Source organism: Scylla paramamosain, chromosome 13 (genome assembly GCF_035594125.1).
Source record: "Scylla paramamosain isolate STU-SP2022 chromosome 13, ASM3559412v1, whole genome shotgun sequence".
Classification (NCBI taxonomy): domain Eukaryota; kingdom Metazoa; phylum Arthropoda; class Malacostraca; order Decapoda; family Portunidae; genus Scylla; species Scylla paramamosain.
Window position 1 is genome coordinate 27,003,382 of NC_087163.1, and position 23,703 is coordinate 27,027,084.

The following is a 23,703-nucleotide window of genomic DNA, read 5'->3' on the forward strand; positions in this document are numbered from 1 at the left end:
TAAAATACCACACGCTCATAAATACATCATTCACATTCTTCTCTCTTTCTTCTTATACAACAACAACAACAACAACAACAACAACAACAACAATATTATCCTTCACTATTTTCTAGTTTTCTTTACTTTCTATGGGTTCTCGTGTCTCTTTCATTAACAAATTTTTATTTTTCTTATCCTTCTTTATTCACAAGGAGATTAAAAGTGGAATTTGGAACTGGCAGGGAACTGAGAAACCTTAGGGCAGAATAGATAGATATTCATGGATGTATCTTTTATCAATTATGTATATTTATTTTATTTATCAATTTATAACGAAACCATCATTAGAATATTGAAACTGGAAGCCGAGAGAGAGAGAGAGAGAGAGAGAGAGAGAGAGAGAGAGAGAGAGAGAGAGAGAGAGAGAGAGAGAGAGAGAGAGAGAGAGAGAGAGAGAGAGAGAGAGAGAGATTATTATGAGTAATATGATTTGAATTAATCTAAACATTCCAAAGGCACAACAAACACAAACACAGTTTCAAGGCGTGAACATCGTCATTGATAGTAGGAACAGCTTCCGTCAGTAGCAGGAATAGCAGAGGGTGTGTCATAAGGAAGAACCACCCAGGAGACGCCGTAGGTAGCAGTAATGGTAAGAAGCATGTCATAAAGAGGGTTCCTGGACCTACTCAGGGGCCTCCGTCTGTACTAGCAGCGGCAACAACAGCAGGGGTAGGGGCCAGCAGAAGGCTCGTCAGCAGTAGAGGGTGTCCTGGAGCCAGTCGCTGAGGGAGAGGGTTGCTTGCTCGTCCTCCTCACCGCTGTGGTTCCGGAATCTCTCTGGTCATGGATAACAAGAAAGGTCAACAAGGTCCTGAAAGACTGGAAGTTATACTATCTAACTATTCGCATGTTGTGAAAAACAAAAACAAAATTTCCTTCCTTTTTCTTTAATTTCTCTCTCGTTATCGAAACAGTCGTTGATAGATTGATTTAAGTCAAGTATTTATTCCCTCAATCATTAATTCACACCTACGTAGATGCATTACAGGACTGACTGTATGACTGGAACCCGAGATCCGAGAACACAACAGCGGAGGCTTCACAGCGCCGCTTGACATTAACACAGGACAAAAACAGCATCTGATTAGTTCTAAACTCTCACCCAGCATGACGGAGATCCTGCAGGTGGCCATGAGGAAGTCCTTGAGAGAGATATTACCCTCGTCGTCCCCGTAGCGCACCACCACTAATCCCTGCAGGCGGCGAGGCACTTGATATCCCAACTCCCTTAGCGCGTCTCCCAGCTGCCAGTCATAACCAGAGAATGTCTTCGTTTCCTGGTTTTTCTTCCTATTATAAACATCCTGCAAGAAAGAAGAGATGGGGAGGATGCCAGAAGTCTCTAATTTCCTTAACATAGAGTGTAGGGAGGAGGAACAGGAAATGGGTTACAGCAGGCGAGATAAAATTTGCCAGTGAAGAATCAGCTTATTTCTTCCTGTTATTTACATCCTACAGGGAAGAAGAAGGGAGGATGCAAGTAAAATAATTTCCTTGGCATGGAATGCAGGAAGGAGCAAGAAGAGGTTGGTTACAGCAAGCAATATAAAGTTTGCCAGTGAGAAATTTCAGCACAGTATTGAAACCTTCCACTCTCTCCAAAGGATTTATTTATTTATTTATTTTTTTTTCAGGGAGCATAGAGATAATTAGTGGGAGTTTTTCATAAGTGTATTCTTGTCAGATTACTGATGCACAATCCGTGTTAAACCATCAATAGAATCATGCATGAACACACACACACACACACACACACACACACTTGAGAAAACTCTAATAACTGCAGAGTATCAGAAATACTTGAGATAAATAGGAAGAAGAGCAATTAGTGTAACAAGGGGGAATGATGTGCACATATAGCGAAGGAAGAAGTGAAGAGATCCTGGTCGAGATAACATTCCGAAACATTACACAATATGGACCGTAGTGGATGAAGAGGGAGAACAAGTAGAGTAGCAAGGAGAGGTGAGGCAGGTATCACCCAGTGCAGGAGAGAGAAGAAAAGAGGCTCGAAAGTGGAAATAGTGGCTCTAATGTGAAAAAAAAGGCTCTAAAGTGGAAAAAGAAGGTTTAAAGCTGTAAAAAAGTGTTAAAAAAAAGAACAAGCAGAATAACAAAAGGAGGCCTACCACCCAGCGCAGGAGAGAGAAGACCAGAGGTTCGAACTCGTAATAGTCAACGGTGCCTGAGAAGTCTCTGTCTACCATGGCCAGGAGGCTGCGAGTCATATCCAGGGAGAACTCTAGCTGACCTGCAGAAAAAGACACGGGTGAGTGTTGCCGAGCTATTCTGGCATGAGGGATCAGAGAGAGGGGAAGCAGAGGAAGGAACTACAGTATGTCTGATTAGTTACGTACACAAAGGGATGCAATGAAAAGAATAGTCTATTGCGTGGAGGAAAAGAGGTGTAGGCGAAACAATAAGAGTGAAAAAAGTAATATATGACAGATAAGATGCATGGAGGATAAAGGGACGTCATAAATTGATTGATTCATTACGTAAAGAAAAAGAGGTGTAGGTGAGACAACAAGAGTGGAAGAAATAATATATGACAGATTAGTTACACGGGAAGAAAAGGAACGTCATGAAAAGTTTGATTCATTATGTGAAGGACAAGAGGTCCAAGTCAGGAAATAAAAATAAAAAAGTTGTAGATAAAAAAGTTAAAAAGTTCACCATTTCCTGCGAGATTCATGAACTGGCAAGTCCATCGCTAGCTGAATTACAGACAAAGAAGAAAAAAATACTACACGCTGTCACAACGTGCATGCTATACACACACACACACACACACACACACACACACACACACACACACACACACACACACACACACACACACACACACACACACACAGGCCTTAGCTTTAGGATAAATGTTAAGTATTTCCTCATCCCCTCTGTGCATTTTCAGTTTGTTAACTGCCTGAAGAATAAACCGTTTATTATTATTATTATTATTATTATTATTATTATTATTATTACACACACACACACACACACACACACACACACACACACACACACACACACACACACACACACATACATGAAAAAAGAGAGCATGACTATAAAAGATGCAATATTTATGTATGAAGCAAATACTGGCTCTCTTGCTGCCATCTGAGCTCAAATAATTATTTATGTATGAAGCAAATACTGGCTCACTTGCTGCCATCTGAGCTCAAATAATTAAGATCCAAACACACACACACACACACCGGAGAAGAGAGTGTTGAGTGCCTGCATCAGCTTCCTGGCGCAGATGTGACCCACCATCCCAGCGTTCCTCCAAAACACGTCCCTCAGGTCATGTGGCTGATGCAGACCACTTCCTCCTCCTACTCCTCCATCAGTCGAGTCACCAAGTTCCTGCCAGGGATCAAATAATGCGCTGGATGGGAGTCTATTTTTTTTTTTTTTCTGTTGCGTGTTCCTTCCTTCGATGGTGGGCGTCACTCGGTTTATGTAGCTAATTGTAGTTATACCTTGCATCATTAACTGATCCAGATGTTAGAGGTTGAAGGAATTTTTGTTTTATTAGGAAGTATGAGAGAGAGAGAGAGAGAGAGAGAGAGAGAGAGAGAGAGAGAGAGAGAGAGAGAGAGAGAGAGAGAGAGAGAGAGAGAGAGAGAGAGGAGTAGTGCTCTCAGAAGTTGTAGAAAATTAAATCCGTGTTTTACTCTCTTTTCTCAGAGCTGCTTTGCCAGTAACCTCGGGCACTAGTCACGATCAAGTATCGTTAATATCAATTATCAATGGTGAGCCTCAGTAATGGTGGTGGTGGTGATGGTGGTAGTGGGTAGGTGAACGAAGGGCGTGTGATGTGATGTATATGATAGCAGCAGTGGTGGTGGTGGAATAGAATAGTTAACAGTATTAGCCATCAAACATTGTGGAACTTTTACCCTTGATACAAACCCACCTCGTCACGTACGACCAGAATCCTTGCATCTTCGTCGTTCTCCCTGAAAAAAAAATGAAATAAATAAATAAATAATAATAATAATAAATAAAAAATAACGAAACCTTCACTGCTTCTTTGAATATTTCTTTGATTCTCATGAATCTCACGAGCGTCGGAATAAGGCCCATATCCAGAAACGCTTTACTCTCTCATCACCACTCTTTTCAAAAGCCACAGAGATTATTAGCCGGGTTCTCAAGAGTGTTTTTTTACTGTTAATAATGTAGAAATCTTCTTAATCTGCCACTAAAACCGTAAAAAAAAAAAATAAATAAATAAAAAACCAGTGTAACTTCAAATAAAGCATTTTGAAAGTAGTGGTGAGGCGCAGAAGTATTTCAGAATATGGTCTTAACTGAGGTGATCGGTGATGAGAGAAGAGGTTGACTTCACAAAGACTCTTGGGAAAATTATGAAGGCTGAGTTGAATGACACATAAGAATTAGAAAAAAAAAAAAAAAATGTGGATGGCTGCAAGAAGCCACCAGACCTACACGTGGCAGTCCCTATACGAAATGTATTCTCCCTATTTCCACTTACCACCCTCATTCATAAGTCTAATAATTTACGTATAACTACTTAGTGACTCGGCACTAACAACCTGATCACTAAGTCTATTCCATTCACCTGTCACTCTGTTTGACAAGCAATTCCTTCCTATCTCTTGTTTTAAGTCCAACTTTATCTTACTTCATCACATAATATCGCTAGAGCGAACCGCACTGTTAAACGTTTCAACATCTTGAGTACTTTATCTGGCTTTGGTGAGCCGTATTAGGGTTTTCAGTAGTGCTTTTCATAGTATTAGTGGTGATTTAACAAGGGCTCACTCAGCTAGTTCTCACAAGTGGGACAACAATATTCGGAGAACCCGACTAATCATCTCTTTAGCCTTTCAAAACACTCGTGGTTGTCGTGACAAGCTAAAGCTTCTCAAATTATGGATCTGGGGTTGAGTAGTTCACTCACTCACTCAGCTTGTCCCCCCAAAAACCTCACTAGGTCCTTTTTATTAGTTCATTCACTCACTCACTCACTCACTCGCCTCCAAGCGTTCATGAGCCATATACATGTACTCACTCCATAGTCGCCGCCTTCTCGCAAAATACACGAAGGAGAAAGTCCCCCTCCTTGTTGGGCCAGGCGGTGCATGGGACGAGGACGTAGTGGCCGGGGTGGAGCTGTAGACGGAAAGTGACGGTGCGGGTCTTCTTGAATATAACCTTGTTGAGGGGACGGTGACGCTGGAACCACGAGGGAGACAGTGCGGAGCGAGCCCTCTTCTCCTCCACCTGTGTATGTGTGTGTAGTCACTAACAGGAGAGGAAGATTATTTAATGATGAAACTTACTGATACAGCCCAATGTCCGCATTAACTTTGTGTGTGTGTGTGTGTGTGTGTGTGTGTGTGTGTGTGTGTGTGTGTGTGTGTGTGTGTGTGTGTTTATGTGAGGGTGTGTGACACATGGATTGACAGATATAAATAGTAATACCAACTTTATCGATAGGGTGTACATGACAGACAAACAGACAGATAGATAGACGTATATAAATTATATTATCAGTTTTTTCCGTTTCCTGAATTTTGTGATTATGAATGTTGGTACCAATGTTTTAGTGTGTGTGTGTGTGTGTGTGTGTGTGTGTGTGTGTGTGTGTGTGTGTGTGTGTGTGTGTGTGTGTGTGTGTGTGTGTGTGTGTGTGTGAACTATCATTGTTATTATTATTATTATTATTATTGTTATTGTTATTGTTAGTTATTTTTCTTCTTCTTCTTCTTATTATTATCATCATCATCATCATCATCATCATCATCATCATCATCATCACCATTATTATTATTATTATTATCATCATCATCATCATCGTTGTCGTCATTATCACTGGTATTGTCATTATTACCAATGCTGCAGCAAATTTCCTGACAATAACAATATCAACCTGTACTACTACTACTACTACTACTACTACTACTACTACAACAACTTGATCCCTGACCTCGTACACACAGATGCCAACAGTGAGCAGCTCCAGTTTGTTGACCCTCCTGTTCTTCTGACTGAGGGAAATGACCACACTACACGTCCCCTTCTCACTCTTCTCCCTCTGCCCCTCGGCCTCGTCCTCCACTTCCAGGGCATCGTCAGCCTCCGTCAGATGGAGTAAGTACTGTGGGTTACTGCTGAAGAGGTCTTGGGTGTGTGTATGGGGAGAGAGAAAGGACAGGAGAAGTAGATCAGGAGAAAGAAATAATGGACAGGAATGATTTGGGTTAGATTTCGTCCCCTGGAAATTGATAGTGAAATTATGATACTGCAGCAGCAGCAGACGTATAAGTATGCATAAGTTCACAATGAAATGGAGAGAAGACGAAGATCAGGCGATAAAATGAATGGACAAGAGTTATTTAGATTAGACTTCCCCCTCTGCATAGTGATAGCTTTTCTTTATTTTCTTTATATTAAGAGGGGCATTGGCCAAGGGCAATAAAAAAAAAATTGGAAAAGAAGACCCACTAAAGTGCCAGTATCAAAAGCACCTCAAAAGAGACATCCAAATTTGAAGGATAAGTGTCTTGAAACTTCCCTCTCGAAACAGTTCAACTCAAGGGGTGGAGGAAATACAGAAGCAGGCATGGAGTTCCACAGTGTATCAGAAAAAATGGATGAACAATTGAGAATAATGGTTAACTCTTGCATTAGAGAGGTGGGCCAAATCAGGGTGAGAGAAAGTAGAAAGTTATTTTATATTAAAGCAGCGTAGACAGGCAGACACGTAAAAATATGCATAAGTACACGATGATATGGACAGGAGAGGAGAGGGTCATAAATTAATTGACATGAATGTTTTATATTGGATTTCATTGCTTGGACAGTGATGCTATGATACTGTAGCTGTGTAAGGATAGACATGCATAAATACATACAGATACGTAGATAGATGGACGCGTATACATTCATGAATGCATTCACTTCCTTCCTTCATTCCTTCATTCATCCATTCCTTCCTCTCCTTTTTCCTTCTTTCCTTCACCTCCATTTTCCTTCCTTCCTTACCTAGCGAGGTTCCCTGAGGCGGTCCCCCTGCGGTAGAATTCCTGACCCAGCTTCCGTCGTAGTTAACTTCTTCCCATTTCTTAGTGCCTTGGTGACCTGACTTGATCTTTTCCGGGTAAAGCAGCACTTCCTGGATCACCTCCGCTAGCGTGTAGAGGCGCTGACGGGCCGAGTCCTCCAGGTTTTGTGGGTTTAGGCTCGTAATGTACAGCTCATCAAATCTCTTCTTGAATTCCTGAGATATCGAAGGAAACATAAGAAGATCAGAACACAAGGATTGTTACAGTAAGCCATCTGCCCTACACGTGGCAATCCCCAAATAAAAACATGCATATCTATTTCCACACATGGTCCTCATCCATAAATTTGTCTAAACTTCTTTTAAAATTCCCTGTTAATTCACCACTAACAGTATGATTACCAAATCTATTCCATTCTATTTCACTCCTCTACCATTCTATCTGACAATCAATTCCTTCCTATCTCTTCTTTTAATATAACTATAGCAAGCTTGAAACCATTATTTCTCGTCCCATCCTGATTACTGATCCTAAGAATTTCGCTTATGTCATCCTTATAACACCTAATATACCCATTTGATTTCGGAAGATATAAATTTCTTTCTTACACCATTCCCCAGAAAAAAAAAAAAATCTTATTGAATGGTAGAGTGCAATAACTATATAGGCAGTTTATCCTTTATACCTCTCGCTATCTATTCATGCACCTAACTCCACGTTACTAAGAGGTCCTGTCTTTTTCTACTTAAATTCATCCTCTCCGGTCTGTATCCTTCCTCATTCACTGTTAGTCTCTTTCTGACTGACTGACTCACTCAATCACTTACTCACCTCGTAAGTCATCCAGAACTCTCCATCACCCGCCGCCGTCACCTCCAGTCTCTTCCTCTCTTCCGCTGACACTAGGCCCCACTCCTCAGAATTGTCACTCCACGCCCCTCGCCACTCCATCTATGGTTGAATAAAGGTTTCAGAGGGTCAGGAAGCAGGAGCTACACACACACACACACACACACACACACACACACACACACACACACACACACACACACACAGATACGACCATAACATCACGCTGAATGGACGATTTCTCATGCGATCAGCGAGGTTAAGTAGCGGCGGGTCTGGTTGACATTTGGATGGGTAACCGGCCGCGTGGGAGCAACAGATTTGTTGTATGACTATTATATGGCACGCACACTAAGGGGACAAAGATATAAACTTAAAAGAGAGAGAGAGAGAGAGAGAGAGAGAGAGAGAGAGAGAGAGAGAGAGAGAGAGAGAGAGAAGGAAGGAAGGAAAGAGGGGAAGAAATAGTCTTCGTCATTTCACTCACTCACTCACCTCGTCCCCCCAGGGGTTCCTGAGGCGCACCAGTTCCACGTAACTCTTCCATCTCGAGGGCACCTTCACCTTCCAGCGCCTCACGCCCGTCACGCAGTAGCTGTGACTCGAGATCAAACCCGTCTCCGTCTGGTCCGTGCCGCTCTGAAACACGAGAGATGTGTGTGTGTGTGTGTGTGTGTGTGTGTGTGTGTGTGTGTGTGTGTGTGTGTGTGTGTGTGTGTGTGTGTGTGTGTGTTATACAATATAGGCTCCTTGTATTGTTGTTTAATGTTGTTAGTTGTTTATTTGCTGTTATCTTTTATATTATCGTTCTAGTTCTTGTTCTTGTTTGTTTCCTTTTTCTTTTCCCTCCTCTGTGTTTTTATATTATCGTTCTCGTTCTTGTTCTTGTTTTTGCTTCCTTTCTTTCCCTCCTTCTCTTTCTGCCTTTCTTTACAGTTTTCATTGTTGTTGTTGTTGTTGTCTTTCAGATCTCCCTTTCTTCTTCTTTCTTCCTCTTCCTCCTTCTCCCCTTCTTTATTCTTGTTATTATTCATGGTAACGTTACTGTTATCTTTCTCTTCTTTTCCTCCCATTTCTTATCGACCTCGTTGCTTTTGTTCACTACCACCACCACCACCACTACTATTCCCTCTCTCCTCTTCCCCCTCCACATTGTTGTCCCCTAGTATTATGTCCTCGAGATGTAACGTTCAGCACTCTCAAAACCAATACAGTGATATACCGCCCAAGATCCGAAGCAGTCAAGGAGCACAAAGAGAAACACAGAAAAAAAGTCCCTGCATTCCGCCACGTCTTCCGCAGGCATTCACTATGCTTAGCTCAAAACCCTCTTGAAGTGAATAAAGCTTGAGTCGCGTATTGTGTCTCAGGCGGTGATGTGCGGTGCTGGGAGGTTCTCGGAGTGGGGTCCAGTCCAGGCACTTAAGCGTGTGTGTGTGTGTGTGTGTGTGTGTGTATTGAAACAAGATGTCGATATGTTGTGAGTCAATAAGGAAGAAAGCGGAGTTGGGTGTTTTCACGGCGGACGTATTTAAAAGAGAAAAAAACAAACTATAAAAATCATTAGTGACTTAAGAGTTGAGGCAGTATAGTAGAAACAAAGGCTTGATTTAATCCTCTATTGGAAAACTGACACTGCTTCTCTCTCTCTCTCTCTCTCTCTCTCTCTCTCTCTCTCTCTCTCTCTCTCTCTCTCTCTCTCTCTCTAAGTAAATGTCACATTGTGAGCTATGGCACGTGTACAAACAGACAGACTTAAGCAGACTGCATGTACAATCTCGTAGCCAGAGTTGGTGCATTCGTGGTGATAATTTGAAAATACAGTAAAGTCCCTCTTATCCGGCATCAACGGGACCGCCGACATGCCGGATACTTGAATATTGCCGGATACTTGAATAGAAGTGAAATTATGTCCACAATCACCACCCTACACTCACGCATCTTACCATAACAAAGATCAGCTGATTGCCGTGCCGCGCGTCGCCACTCGCGCTGCCACCTCACACTCACCAACACACAGTTGTAGCATGGGGCCTGTAATTGTGACTCCTTCTGATCTTTTCAAGCTGAACCACTCGTATAACACTTTGTCCATCATTTCACCACGATGATACTGTAGTGTGTGACGATTTTCCGCTGCCTTTGGGGTGTCGGTGGCTTTCATGTAATCCCGCAACTTTTTCGTTTGGGATTTAATGTCATAAATAGTTGATGAGCCCACACCATATTCCGCCATTAGTTGCTGTCTGCTTTCACCTCTCTCTAATCGTCGACAAATGTCTACTTTCTGCTTAAGTGTGAGCACAACACGCTTCCTCTTTTCTACAACTTTAGGCATGATGAAGGCGTCAGGTGATAAAAAGTGCACACGCGGGACTGAGTCACTGAGTAAACACAGTGCAGTGCGCTCTGGTGGCGAGGGGACAAAGTATGCCTCACGCGGGAATTTTAATCGATTTTATGAGTACACATTGATTTTTTATTGATTTTAAGGCTCGGGGAAAAATGTGCCGGATACTTGAAGCTGCCGGATACTCGAATGCCGGATGAGAGGGATTTTACTGTACCAGGAAGGTAAGCAATGTGAAGAGCAGAATGAGAGAAATAAATCGCGAATAACTTGGAAAAAAGAACATTTACAGTTACGATGTTTATAGACCAATAATTAATAACTCAGCCATAACACGAATAATAATAAAAAATAATGAATAAAATGTTTTTTTTTACAGTTATCTGCGATGTTATATATTATTCATTAACAACACTGTCGTAACATGAAAAAGAAAATCCTTTGTAAGTTTTTTAATGTAAGAGAGACTAAAAAAAAAAAAAAAAAACTGTCCATTGAAGGTGACAGTCCCCAAAGAATGTACTCAAAACGGTTACCCAAAATTTGAACATAAGTTTCTTGAAATTTTAGCCAGCCCTTTGACTAGAGCACTGTTCGTGTGTGGCACCTTGTGTGGGCCTTTTGCTTGTCACACCTTTTGTGTTCAGGATAAATGATTCCGCACAGCGCGGCACGCGAGTAAAACCTTGTGGCGAGACGAAGACTGAATAGACTTTTGAAGCGGAGCGCAAGTGGGTCTTTTGAGGGGAAGCGAGCCTTTACGCGGCGCCTTTTGTTACCTTTACCTTCTTGGCGGAGGGGACGCAGCAGGTGAGCAGAGAACCCCGCTGGCTAGCGCGAACCATGATGGAGAACAAGTCAGTAGGGAGCTCCTCGTCCGCCAGCAGGAACCTCTCTGTCACTCCTCCTGTCAAATCTTCGGTGGCCTCGAAACACTTGCCGGCGTCCAGGGCGCTGTAGGACCCGTGCAGCCTGAAGCAGTACAGGGTTGTTTAGTCTTAGAGAAGTTAGGCGATCAGCAACTGTCTTGACGTCCTTTCATGGCTGCTTGGGAAATAACTCGGAAATATTCCATGTAGGCTTAGATAGATAAGACAATCAGCAACATGTCTTGACGTCCTTGCATTGGGATAAATTAGAACTATTTTGCTAAAGAGATAAAGCAAAACACTGCTCTTATAAGCCCTCCAAAAACACCAGATCTGAAAGAACACTCGTCCATACATTTGTCAAATTCAGGGCGATGCGAGTCTACGAATGTAACCCACACAAACACGACTAGGAACTTGTACCAGACCTTCTCCTTTCTCTGGTCCCCGCCATGCACTTACTTGGCGTAGGCTTTCTCCAAGAGTGCTGACCAAAACTCTGCGGGATTACTGGAGCGGGAGAAGCACAGCTGGCCCAGAACGGTGACGGGCAGCCGGTCATCCACCACCACTTCCACCCATTCCCCGCCCTGCCAGAATCTGAGACCATGACACGTTACTGTTAGGTGATGTTATGACCCGTATTCAGAAACACCTTGCTCTCACCACGAGTATTTTCAAAGGCCACATAAATGTTTTTTTTTTTTTTTTTTTTCGGTTTAATAAAGTGGAAATCTTGTTAATCTGTCACTAGAACACGGTGTACCTTAACTAAAGCCTTCTGAAAGCGCTGGAGGTGCGGCGTAGAAGTGTTTCACGTTTATAGTTATCAATGAGCGACGAAGTTTTGGGAGGGAGGTGCAGTGGTAGGGGTCATGCATGGCTTGATGTCAGTCCAAACTAATGATATCTGAATTCCTTTAGAGACCAAACATAACGTGTCGCTCTCTTTCTCTCTCTCTCTCTCTCTCTCTCTCTCTCTCTCTCTCTCTCTCTCTCTCTCTCTCTCTCTCTCGCTCTTTTAACTCTAACTTTATCAAGGCTGAATTATGATCGGAGTGCAAGCAATATCCGACAAGAAAACAAAACCAGAGACATTACTTGGGTTACCTGAAATGAAATATTCCAGCGTAGGGGTGTGAGAAGCCCTGGTCCCTTGGCACCACGCGAAGCAGTAGCTCAGGGTTCAGGGTGACGGCGGTGAGGGCCGACACGAACCAGCAGTCACCTGGAGGAGCAGCAGCAAGAGGGAGAGAAAAGACGAGAGTGAGTTAGTTGGTAGCGGGAAGGAACGCAAGGTGGTTAGACAACAACGAGAAAGAAAAGAGGTGAGAATAATGACGGAAGGAAAGCGAAAGAATTAAGACATGGTTAGTGAAAACGAGAAGAGACAAAGGGAAGAGCTGAGTGATGAGAAACGGGAAGGAAGGCGAGAGAGGAAAGGATCAGAAAAGAACAGGAATAAAAGGAAGAGAAGAGAGTTAGTGACGGAAAGGAACAAGACAGTCAGTGAAAAGCGGGAAGGCAAGAAGAGAAGAGTTAGGTACTGACGGACGGGCAAGAACGGGATGTAAAAAAAGAAAAAAAAAAATGAAATGCATGCATGTATGTCAGCTGCGGGACTGTATACGTATATTATAAACAGCGGCACGTGTGTTCATGCATGCTAACATGAACAATAGATAAGAAAAGCATCATTATCTCTAGCAAGAATGAATAAAAGGAGTCAAAAGGAGATTACGAAAAAGTGCATCATCTGAGAACATAACGTAATAATACTCGTTAAGATCCTTGCTTAAATAGATTACTCCATTTTTTTATTCATTGTAGTGAAGAAAAGTTAAAAGAAAGACCGACAAAATAAGGAATGAAGGACATTTAGTAATCAGAAATTACTTAAACATCGTAAGAGATAAGACAAGAACACATGAATATTATTAGTAAACCGATAAATGAATAAATTAATAAGGGGAAAAAAAAAGATAAATGTGAGATATGAATCACGTATCAAAAATAATAAATGATAAAAAAAAAAATAATAATAATAATAATTCTAGCTTTAGCCACACTCTTGAAAAATATATAAAAATAATGAATAAAGAGTAAATAATAGTGATTAATTATAGTAATCATACCAGTAGTAGTACTTATAGTTGCACCCTCCCTAGTACTTACCCAGATCCCCTTGTACTGCCGAGAACCTGTCAGCGTCCACTAGGAACCGAGGCTCTTCCCTTAGTTCCTGACAAAGGGACAAGAGGTGCAGAGGAAGGAGAGAAGGAATCAGCCAAGCAAACGTATATATATAGACCGACTGACTGATACATGTGTTGTCAGATACAGACTGAATGAGTGATGAACGAAAAGACGGATGGATGGATGGATAGATAGGTAGACTTATAGATAGACTGCTTAACTGAGAGAGAGAGAGAGAGAGAGAGAGAGAGAGAGAGAGAGAGAGAGAGAGAGAGAGAGAGAGAGAGAGAGAGAGAGAGAGAGAGAGAGAGAGGGAGAGGTAAGAACATAAGAAATGGTAGTAGTAGTAGTGGTAGCAGTAGTAATAGTAGTAGTAGTAGTAGTAGTAGTAGTACAAGAGAAGAAAGAAGGAGAAAGAGAATGATATTGTAAGAAGTAGCAGTAGGAGTAATATTATTAGAAAAGTAGTCGTAACAGCAGTAGTAATAACAGTAGTAACAAGAGCAGCCGTAGTGATAACAACAATAACTAGTCACAACAAGCATACCGGGGGTCGCTTCCACAACACATCCCTACTACACCCCAGGGAGCCTTCGTCAGCGGGGAACTCCGGGTCCTTGAAGAGTGTGCGGGCCGACAGACACCTCGAGCGTAACCTGGCGTAGTCTTGGCCGCGGTACAGCCTCGCCTTTTTCATTAGCGTCATCGACAGGAGCGGCTGTGATCTGGATGTGGTTAGGCGAGTGAGTGATGAGAGAATGACGGTGTAGCTAGTGGTGGTGATGGTGGTAGTAGTAGTAGTAGTAGTAGTAGTAGTAGTGGTGGTGTGGTGGTAGTGGTGGTGGTAGTGGTGGTGAGCGATGGTGTAGTAGTGGTGGTGATAGTAGTAGTAGTAGTAGTAGTAGTAAAGGTGGTGATGGAGAGCGATAATGTAGCTTTAATAGTGGTGATAGTAATAGTATGGTGATGAACAATGGAGTAGCTTTACTAGTGGTGGTGCTGGTAATATTAATAGTAGAGGTAGCGGCTAGTGATGGTGTAGCTTTAGCGGTGGTGATAATCTTAGTCGTAGTAATAGTGATAACGATGACAATAGTTTGGTGTATCCAGGGTGTTTCTCACCTGAATTACTAACAGGTTTCAACAGGCAATGTGTTGAAATTAATACTTTATCGCTTGATACGACAGAACACGTCGAAATACCATTGCATTATCCTCTGCTTATCTCTCGCTTCCCTTATCAATTCGCGACGTGAATCACACACACACACACACACACACACACACACACACACACACACACACACACACGTACTGACTGACAGACTGACTGACTGACCACTGGTATAATGCAACTCACAAAACCCACAAATCCACTCCCAAAATACGGAAAACTAATAGAATCCCGCTTGAGAGAACCAGATGCCATTATATAGTACTCGTGATCCTCTTTAATTGGCTGTGTATCAATAATGAAGATTTTCTTTTTATTTTCAGAATGGTTTCATGATCTTATCACCGCGGTGTCATATTTACATTATGCGTGTGAAAAAATAATTACATAATTAGGTGTATTATTATTATCATTATTATTATTATTATTATTATTATTATTATTATTATTATTATTATTATTATTATTATCATTATTATTATTATTGATATTATTATTATTATTATTATTATTATTATTATTATTATTATTATTATTATTATTATTATTATTATTATTATTGTCATTTATTTTTATTATTATTATTATTAGTAGTAGTAGTAGTAGCAGTTGTAGTAGAAGTGGTAGTAGTCAACCAATCAATCAATTAATCAATCAATCAATCAATCAGTCAAGCTTTATTTCGTAATATAAACATTACATAGACTGTCAGAATTCAATAGAAATTAAAACTAATCACTACATTAAGAGATCAATCAATAGCCAAAGAAACTTCCCTTCCTCTTAAGCTTTCGTGGTTTTGGACCCATGATATTCTGGCTCGTAAAATATCAACACTGTTTTGTAAGAAATTTATATGATAATTTTTTGAAAAAAAAAAAAAAAAAAAAGTGGAACAATAAAAATGGGTTACCTTTCCTAAATAAAGGCTTGTTCAAGATGAAAATATTGGAATTCTTGATAAAAGAACTAAAATTTCTTGCTGAAACAAATGCAACATGGTGTCTCAATATTAGAACATCACACTGACCAGTAATACTGTGGTTGCTAACATAAGATGGACATCCTAAAATTTTGTTCAAGGGATATGAATAAGTAGTTTGAAATGTCTTGAAGATAAAACTGGAAAACGTTGCATTTAAATTCCATAATTGTAGTCCGTAATCAGGCAAACAATGTGCTTTGAATAAAAATGACAATGTCTTAGAAACCATACCTTTAAACTTTAAATTTACTGTAAAAACTATTGAGTCTCACTTTAACATCTTTTTTTATCAGACAAATTAGATGTTAAGTAAATAATATAATAAACAAGTGAGTAGTAGTAGTAGTAGTAGTAGTAGTAGTAGTAGTAGTAGTAGTAGTAGTAGTAGTAGTAGTAGTAGTAGCAGTAGTTAGTAGTAGTAGTAGTAATTAGTAGTGTCTCTGCACAACGAATTTGGATCAGTCAGTGAGTTAGTTAATCAGATAGTCAGTAAGCTAATTACTTAATTAGTCGGTCAGTCAGTCAGTCAGTCAGTCAGTCAGTTGGTTAGTTAGCTAGTCGACTAACAAAACAGTCTTACTCGTATGCTACAGAATTCTCTCTCACTCTCACGGCAATATTTAATTGCTTGCTCTCTTCCTGTTGCCGCCCCCTCCCCGCCCTTCTCTCTCCCTCTCTCTCTCTCTCTCTCTCTCTCTCTCTCTCTCTCTCTCTCTCTCTCTCTCTCTCTCTCTCGGTCACTAACTCGCTTCGATTGTTTCTCTTCATTTATTCACATGAGTAAAAGAAAAAGAAGTCAGTTATGAAATACGTCGCACTTTTTTTTTTTGTTAATGACAGAAAATAACATGGAGGATGGACACAAACACACACACACACACACACACACACACACACACACGTTACTAAGTTGTAAAAAAAAAATCAAATCAAACTTTTCATAACTCAAAACAAACTATAAAAATAAATAAATAGATAAATAAATAAATAATTACCATAACACAAAATTAACTTACCTGTATTCCTCTTACCTGATCCCATTTCTAGACAGACAGACAGATAGACAGGCAGACGGAGAAGCATACCAGCAGCAGTAGTTGACAGATAGACAGACAGACACACATACCAACAGCAATATTTGACAGTCAGACAGACAAACAGACAGACAGACAGACAGACATACCAGCAACAGTAGTTGAAAGACAGACAGACAGACAAACATACCAACTGCAGTAGTTGACAGACATACATACATACATACAGACAGACAGACAAACATACCAGCAGCAGTAGTTGACATATAAACAGAAAGACAGACAGACAGACAGACACACATACCAGCAGCAGTAGACAGGCAGACAGGCAGGCAGACAGTTAGGCGCCAATAGTGTTGTTTGCTAGACCGTATTCGCTTCACTGGTTAAGAAATGTTCAACTGATTGCCCTTTTTATCTCGCTTTACATCCCTCTCCCTCCCTCTCCCTCCCTCCCTCCCTCTCTCCCTAGATAAGAAAGTGTGTTAGTTTCAAAGGAAGGAAGTGAGCGAGCGAGTGAGTGAGTGAGTCGGGTTTGATTCTCTCTCTCTCTCTCTCTTTCTCTCTCTCTCTCTCTCTCTCTCTCTCTCTCTCTTCCACTAAATGACAACAAAAAAGACACTACTTTAATATCACATGAACTCTCTTCCACTAAATGGCAACAAAAAAGACACTACTTTAATATCACATGAACTTTCATCTGTTTTGTTTTGTTTATTAAGTTCGTAGATAATGTGTGTTTTTTCTTCTTTTACTAATATATTAAGTAAAAGGTATTACTTGTAAATTAGAATTCATCAATTATGTGTCCTTGCCAGTGCTTTCTTACATCCCTCCTTCCCTCCTTCTCCCTCCTTTCTTCCCTCCATTCCTTCTTCCTCCTCTTTGTTTCGTCTCTTTCCTTTATCCATCTCTTTCCTTCATTCTGCCATTCTTCTCCCCTTCTCTAGTAGTAGTAGTAGTAGTAGTAGTAGTAGTAGTAGTAGTAGTAGTAATAGTGTTGCTTAGTAGTAGTAGTAGTAGTAGTAATAGTGGTGCTTAGTAGTAGTAGTAGTAGTAGTAATAGTGGTGCTTAGTAGTAGTAGCAGTAGTAGTAGTAGTGGTGGTCTCAATAGTAGTAGTAGTAGTAGTAGTAGTAGTAGTAGTAGTAGTAGTATTAGCAGTAGTAGTAGAGGTTACTTCACCTGATGCAAGCCCTACAAATAAGTTTCGACACGCAATGCTATGCGCTACAATCAAATCTTATCTCTTACTACAGGAAACGCCAACAGGAAACTTCATAGATATGTTGTATCAATGTGCTTTGCTTCACCTGACGCTCCAAGGTCGTGGTTATCTCTTCCTGTACATATGCTCTCTTCCTGCCTCAGTCTTTTCCTTTTATCTACCTAGACTTCCCTCTTACTTCCTCGCACGTTGTTCTTTGCTTATCTTCCTATCCTTCGTGACACATACTTTGTTTTCTTCATTCTCCTCCTTCATTCTCTTCCATTTTTTCCATCTTCCTGTTATCTCCTCGTCCTTCTTTTTTTTTCGTGACCTTTTCTTTTTTTTTCAAAATTTTCCCTTTCGCGTTATTTTTTTTCCTTTTCTTTTTCTTTTTTCTGCCGTCTACTCGCCCTCCTATTTCCTATATTTTTATTATTTTTTTCTTTCTCCTCTTTTTCCCCTTTTCTGTCATCTCATCCATTATCACCTCTCATCTTTAAACTGTCTTCTTTCCAACTTTTACCTTACCTCACTTTCATCCTCCTGTCCTCTTTCTCCTCCTATCTTTTTTTTTTTTCCCGTGTCTTCATCCGTTGTCATCTCATTTTTTCGAACTGACCTCTTACCAACTCTTGCCTTACCTCCCTTTCTCCTTTACCTCTTTCTCCTCTTCCCTTACCTTCTTAACCTCCTCTTCCTCCTCCTCCACCGTCGTCAATCTTATTCGTATCGGCATCTGATGGACGAACCCATGGAGTGCCATCGAACTCCCGAGAACACGGTAAGCAATGTCGATACACTCACGCACCCCCCCCTGAAGATTCCTCGAAGCGTTCACCGCGGCGCTAGCCACTCCCCACTAGGCACTCAGAGGAACTGGAGGTGTGCAGGGCGGTGAGGTGTAGAGGGAAAGACGTGTTTGGTGTGGAGATAGAAGAGGTACTGGGAAGAATTTGGTGTCCTCCTCCTTCTCCTCGTCTTCTAACGCCATGACTGCCCTACGGAGTTCTGCCACACTTCTGGTTCTGCTACTGTTGCTGCTATTGTTTCGTCCTCTTATCACCTGTGCTCAGCTCGGTACGCACACTCACACACACACACACACACCGCGTAGTGTAGTGTTTAGCACACTCGGCTCACAACCAAGAAGGCCCTGGTTCGAATCCCTGGCGCGGCGAGGCAAATGGGGGAGCCTCTTAATGTGTACCCCCTGTTCACCTAGCAGCAAGTAGGTACGGGATGTAACCCGAGGGGTTGTGACCTCGCTGTCCCGGTGTGGTGTGTCAGTGGTCTCAGTACTACCCAAAGATCGCTCTGAGCTCTTTCCGTAGGGGAACGGCTGGTTGGGTACGACCGTACATGAATCACACACACAGACACACACACATGATTCACTCATTTACTCTCTCTTTCTGCACTAGAAGAGGCCGGGAATGGTGATCTTGGCGGCGAAGGAGGCGAAGAAAGAGTGCCAGGCGTGTTCCTACAAAGCTCGGGCGTCCCAAGCATTGACTCGTACCTCAAACTGAAGAAGCCTTTCCCAACCCTCACAAGCCTCACCGTTTGCCTCCACCTCTACCTTTACCACATCCGCTCCACCCTCACACCGATCCTCAGCTACTCCGTGCCAGATTTTCAGGACGAGCTGCTTCTGTGTGAGTGACAAAGGCGGGGTGAAGAAGTAAGCTAGGGAGCGAAGGATGCGGGGTGGCTAGGATATGTACGTATGTTTCCGTGGGGGTTGGTATATATACTATGCTTAACTTGCTTTATTCCTCCTTTTCAAACCATTATCGTTTTTAGTTGATGGTTATACTGTTATCTTTGCTTCTCATTTCCTTTATGCTGTATTGTGTGTGTGTGTGTGTGTGTGTGTGTGTGTGTGTGTGTGTGAGAGAGAGAGAGAGAGAGAGAGAGAGAGAGAGAGAGAGAGAGAGAGAGAGAGAGAGAGAGAGAGAGTACGTTACTGGACTTATTTCACCACTTTTTTCAACTTACTCTTGTAATGAGGCACACAAATGATGGTTAGACAATTATCTCTACTCCTCTTTATCCTCTCTTCATGCGGCTCTATACCTGTGTTCAGTGTCTGCTTTAGAGACGTGTCTGATGTCAGAGTTCAGAGATCCGCGGATGCGGATTTGTGTGCGAATGTTATATAAAAGTACATATTTTGTGGCTGCGGATGCGAATGGGGATATTAGTTTCTGCGAAAGAGCGGATTCGGATGTCAAATTAAGACATCCTCACGGATACGGATGCGGGTGCAGATGTGTTCAGGATTTTGGTATAAAATCACTATATATCACCATTTATTACCAGACGGCCGCTGCGATAAGTGCTCAGCTTTGCCATTTCATATTTTTTAGTCTTATTTTTGTATAATTACACAATATGAAGTTAAGCACGAAGCACTGAAATCTTTCTTGTAAACTTCAAGAGCGAATAGAGTCTACATAATGCATGTGTATATTATTTACATAAACAGATACGTATATGCACACACTCTCTCTCTCTCTCTCTCTCTCTCTCTCTCTCTCTCTCTCTCTCTCTCTCTCTCTCTCTCTCTCTCCTTGCCAGTCAGGCTGCTTCCCCTCATACTTAATTACTTATGGAGTATTACATAATTATAGTACGTAAGTACTATAACACAGTATATACCTACATACATACTTCAACATACTTACATGATACATACATTGTCAATATGTAGAATTGTCTGCCTCATTCTGTCTTTCCACAAAACAATTTACACATTAGGCTGTGTAGATTTGAAAGGAAATGAAGAACAGGTATAATTACAGTAGATAATTGTACACATGCATTAATTATTTATTTATTTTTTTTTTAATTGCAAGGTCTGTACTCTGTAGTCTGTAATGTATGAAATATATCCGCCACATCCTCTTTGCGTGTGGTGCGGGTGCGGATATTTCATCACGAATGCTGATGCGGATGCTTAATTTATTAGAACTGCGGATGCTGATGCTTAATTTATCAGAACCGTGCATGTGGATGTTCAAAATTCTGCGAATGTTCCGCGGATGAGGATGCGGATGCAGACATCTGCTGCATCTTTTGTCTGCTTCCTTCCTTCGCCAACCGGAACTTATCTCTCTTCCTACTCCTCCTCCTCCTCCCTCCATGTGGCTTTACCTGTGTTCAGTATATTTCCTTCGCCAACTAGTCTCACGCAGCCTTGCTTCCTGTGTGGCAGACGTGGACTGGAACGTTGGCGGCCTGGGTATCGTGTGCTGTGGGGGGAGCGGTCGTGTGGAGCAGCAGAACGTGTTTACCTACGGTCTATTGTACTCGTGGGTCCACCTGTGCGTCAGTCTGGATCTAGAGGGATGGATCTACACAGTGGCCATTGACTCGCATGTGCAGCACGGCAATATCTCCAACCTGCTGGGGAAGGAGCTGCTGGTGCGTGGCGGCGGCATCCTGGTGGTGGGGCAAGAGCAGGACCTGCACGGAGGCGGTTTCAACATCGAGCAGACGTACGAGGGCTACGTGGCGGGCCTGATCGTGTTCCCGCAGGTGCAGAGGATCCAGCGCGTCAAGGAGTTTTTGTCGTGCAAGTTGAGAAGCGAGGCAGCCGTGGTGACTTTCTCCTCGCTGGAACAAGACTGGGAGCTGCACGGGGACTTGAAGACGATTTCCTTCACACCGGAACAGCTGTGTGGGAAGCCGCCGCCCGTGCATGTCATGTTTCCTGAGCGCCGCACCCTGAAGGAGTCCCAGGATCAGTGCCACATGCTCAAGGGATGGCTGAGTGCCCCGCAGAGCGAAAGCGAGAATATGGCCATCGTGAAGGCCACGCAGGACCGCATTGACATGTGCTCCATCAGCTGGGGCGTGTACCTGTGGCTTGGGGTGAAGGCAGTCTTCTCCAACAAGTCCTGGTCCTTCATCAGCTTGGAGACCAACAAGTCCATGACGTACACCAACTTCCGTAAGGGTTACTCCACGGCTGTCGCGTCCTATAACTGTACCTACATGGACTCCTTCGACACGGGCAAGTGGGCTGTGTATCCGTGCACACTCAAGACTTGCTCTGTGTGCTCTTTCGACACGCCCTCAACCCTCAGGCTGCGCGGCCTTTGCGAGGACACAGTGCTGGACCGAATATACGTAATTAAGGGTGTGAAGAACGGCAAGCCTTTTTTCAGCGGCATCGGCAACACGGAGATCTTCTGGGACAACACAACCTGGGCGATGACGGACCTCCTGGATCGAGGCGTCAGCGGCTCCATGATCTCCAGCTTGCAGCAGTACCCCCTGGGCCTCCGCACCTGGAACATTGCAGGTATGGGGGTGCTGGCGTAGAAGGAAGGTAACAGGAGAATGTTTATTTACTATTTACTACGGTGCCGTGCTCCTGAAGACGCAGGCGACCATGACAGAGAATTGGAAGGAGAAGGTTACTCGTATTATTATTTTTTATTGTAGGAAAGAGGACCGTATTCTAAAACTTTTCTGTGTCGCACCTCCACTACTTTCAAGAGACTCTAGTTGAAGTGACACGAATTTTTATTATTATTTTATTTATTTTTTTTACGGTTCTAGTGACAGATTAACAAGATTAATGGGATAAACACTCTTAAAAACCCGTGTGATCAACTCTGACCTTTGAAAATAGTCGTGGTGAGAGAGCAGAGCGTTTCTGAATACGGACATTCTACTCATTCTCTCTTTTTGCATCTATCGAGTTCTCCCTCACCCTCCTTCTTAATGTTTATCATTAGGGAGCTTCAAAAGAAGATTAATTTAACGGATAAGGATGATAGGTGGAAATACGTAGGTATGTTTCATGCAGGGACTCACGTATAGACCTCATGGCTTCTTGCAGTTCCCCTTATTTTCTCATGTTCTTATTAACACTTGAGTAGCATGACCTTAACAGTAGAGCTCGGAGATAATGGTAATTGACTGAAAAAGAGCTGAGATGTGACGAGAGGCGATCTGTTTGCCTTGTGCAGGAGACAAGTGCCCCTTCGAAAACCCCAAGCTGCTACTGACTGCGTGCAGTGAGAAGCAATACACGTGTCACGACGGCACGTGTATTAACAAGCAGCAACGCTGCGACCGGGCTGTGAACTGCCCGGACCAGAGTGACGAACGTCTGTGTACCCCCGTGGTGCTGCCCGAGGACTACATCAGGGAGGTGGGTGGACTGTGCGCGACGGGAGGTGGATGGGACGGAGGAAGGTGAGGTTTTGAATAGGTAAAGGAGCACAGAGGGGGAATGGATGTAAGCTCCCTCATGTTGTAAATGCAAGATTGCGTTTGTTCATCTTAAGAATAGGAATGATTATGTTAAATCACTAAACACACACACACACACACACGCGCACACACACACACACGCACACACACACACACACACACACACACACACTGTCAGGAACCCTTACCATTCTATCCCAATCATTCCTGCTCGTCCCTCCGACAGGTTCCCCCGGCGAAGATAGGGACAGAGCCGGCCTGGATCAACTTCCACATTACCATCCTGTCAATGCAGCCTCTCGACACGAACAACATGAAAACCACCGTTGATATCAGACTTACACTCAGCTGGCGGGACCCTCGACTTGATATGGAGAGCTTGAACTATGCGGATACTCTTAACGTCATTCACGAGGAGAACATCTGGAGGCCTGATCTGCTCTTCCAAGACGTGATGGGCACCGAAGCTATGTCCAAGCTCCAGTGGGAAACTTTCGTGTCAGTGATGGAGTCTACGCCATTGCCTGACGACATCACGAGGGTCAGAGAGGGTGAGTGAGTGGAGTGAGTGAGTGGATTTTCCAACCAGTTATGAGGTGTAGTGACTTTGCCATTAGTTTCGTCTATTCAAACTCTTCAGCCTCTAGCCTGGGATAGTACTGAATTAACACTACCGTTTTTACTCATTAGGGGAGGCTGTTAGGTTGCATTAGGTTTGGT

General features: G+C 42.6%; 2 protein-coding genes across 3 annotated transcripts in view; one reads left to right on the forward strand and one right to left on the reverse strand.

Moving 5' to 3' along the window:
• Positions 1–269: 269 nt before the first annotated feature.
• On the reverse strand, positions 270–16,974 carry LOC135106634 (calpain-9-like). 2 transcript variants are annotated; one of them, XM_064015934.1, is made up of 16 exons: positions 16,850–16,974; positions 13,900–14,077; positions 13,332–13,398; positions 12,267–12,384; positions 11,619–11,756; positions 11,073–11,259; positions 8,433–8,576; positions 7,920–8,039; positions 7,069–7,303; positions 6,011–6,204; positions 5,093–5,304; positions 3,971–4,013; positions 3,267–3,417; positions 2,175–2,296; positions 1,148–1,349; positions 270–822 (listed from the first exon to the last, which is right to left on the reverse strand). In XM_064015934.1, exons 2-16 carry the CDS (start codon positions 14,056–14,058, stop codon positions 737–739), a joined length of 2,178 nt encoding a protein of 725 aa, XP_063872004.1. In that variant the 5' UTR covers positions 14,059–14,077; positions 16,850–16,974; the 3' UTR covers positions 270–736. The 2 variants fall into 2 exon arrangements, with proteins under 2 accessions (XP_063872004.1, XP_063872005.1); XM_064015935.1 differs by lacking the exons at positions 270–822; positions 2,175–2,296 and having other exon boundaries at positions 1,206–1,349.
• A 3,643-nt stretch (positions 16,975–20,617) lies between these two features.
• LOC135106185 (uncharacterized) overlaps positions 20,618–23,703 on the forward strand; it is a 4,395-nt gene continuing 1,309 nt past the window's right edge. The window contains exons 1-3 of the mRNA XM_064014964.1: positions 20,618–22,063; positions 22,737–22,921; positions 23,210–23,534. Of these exons, the coding sequence (XP_063871034.1) occupies positions 20,899–22,063; positions 22,737–22,921; positions 23,210–23,534 (1,675 nt within the window). The 5' untranslated portion in view covers positions 20,618–20,898. The remainder of the gene's footprint in view (positions 22,064–22,736; positions 22,922–23,209; positions 23,535–23,703) is intronic.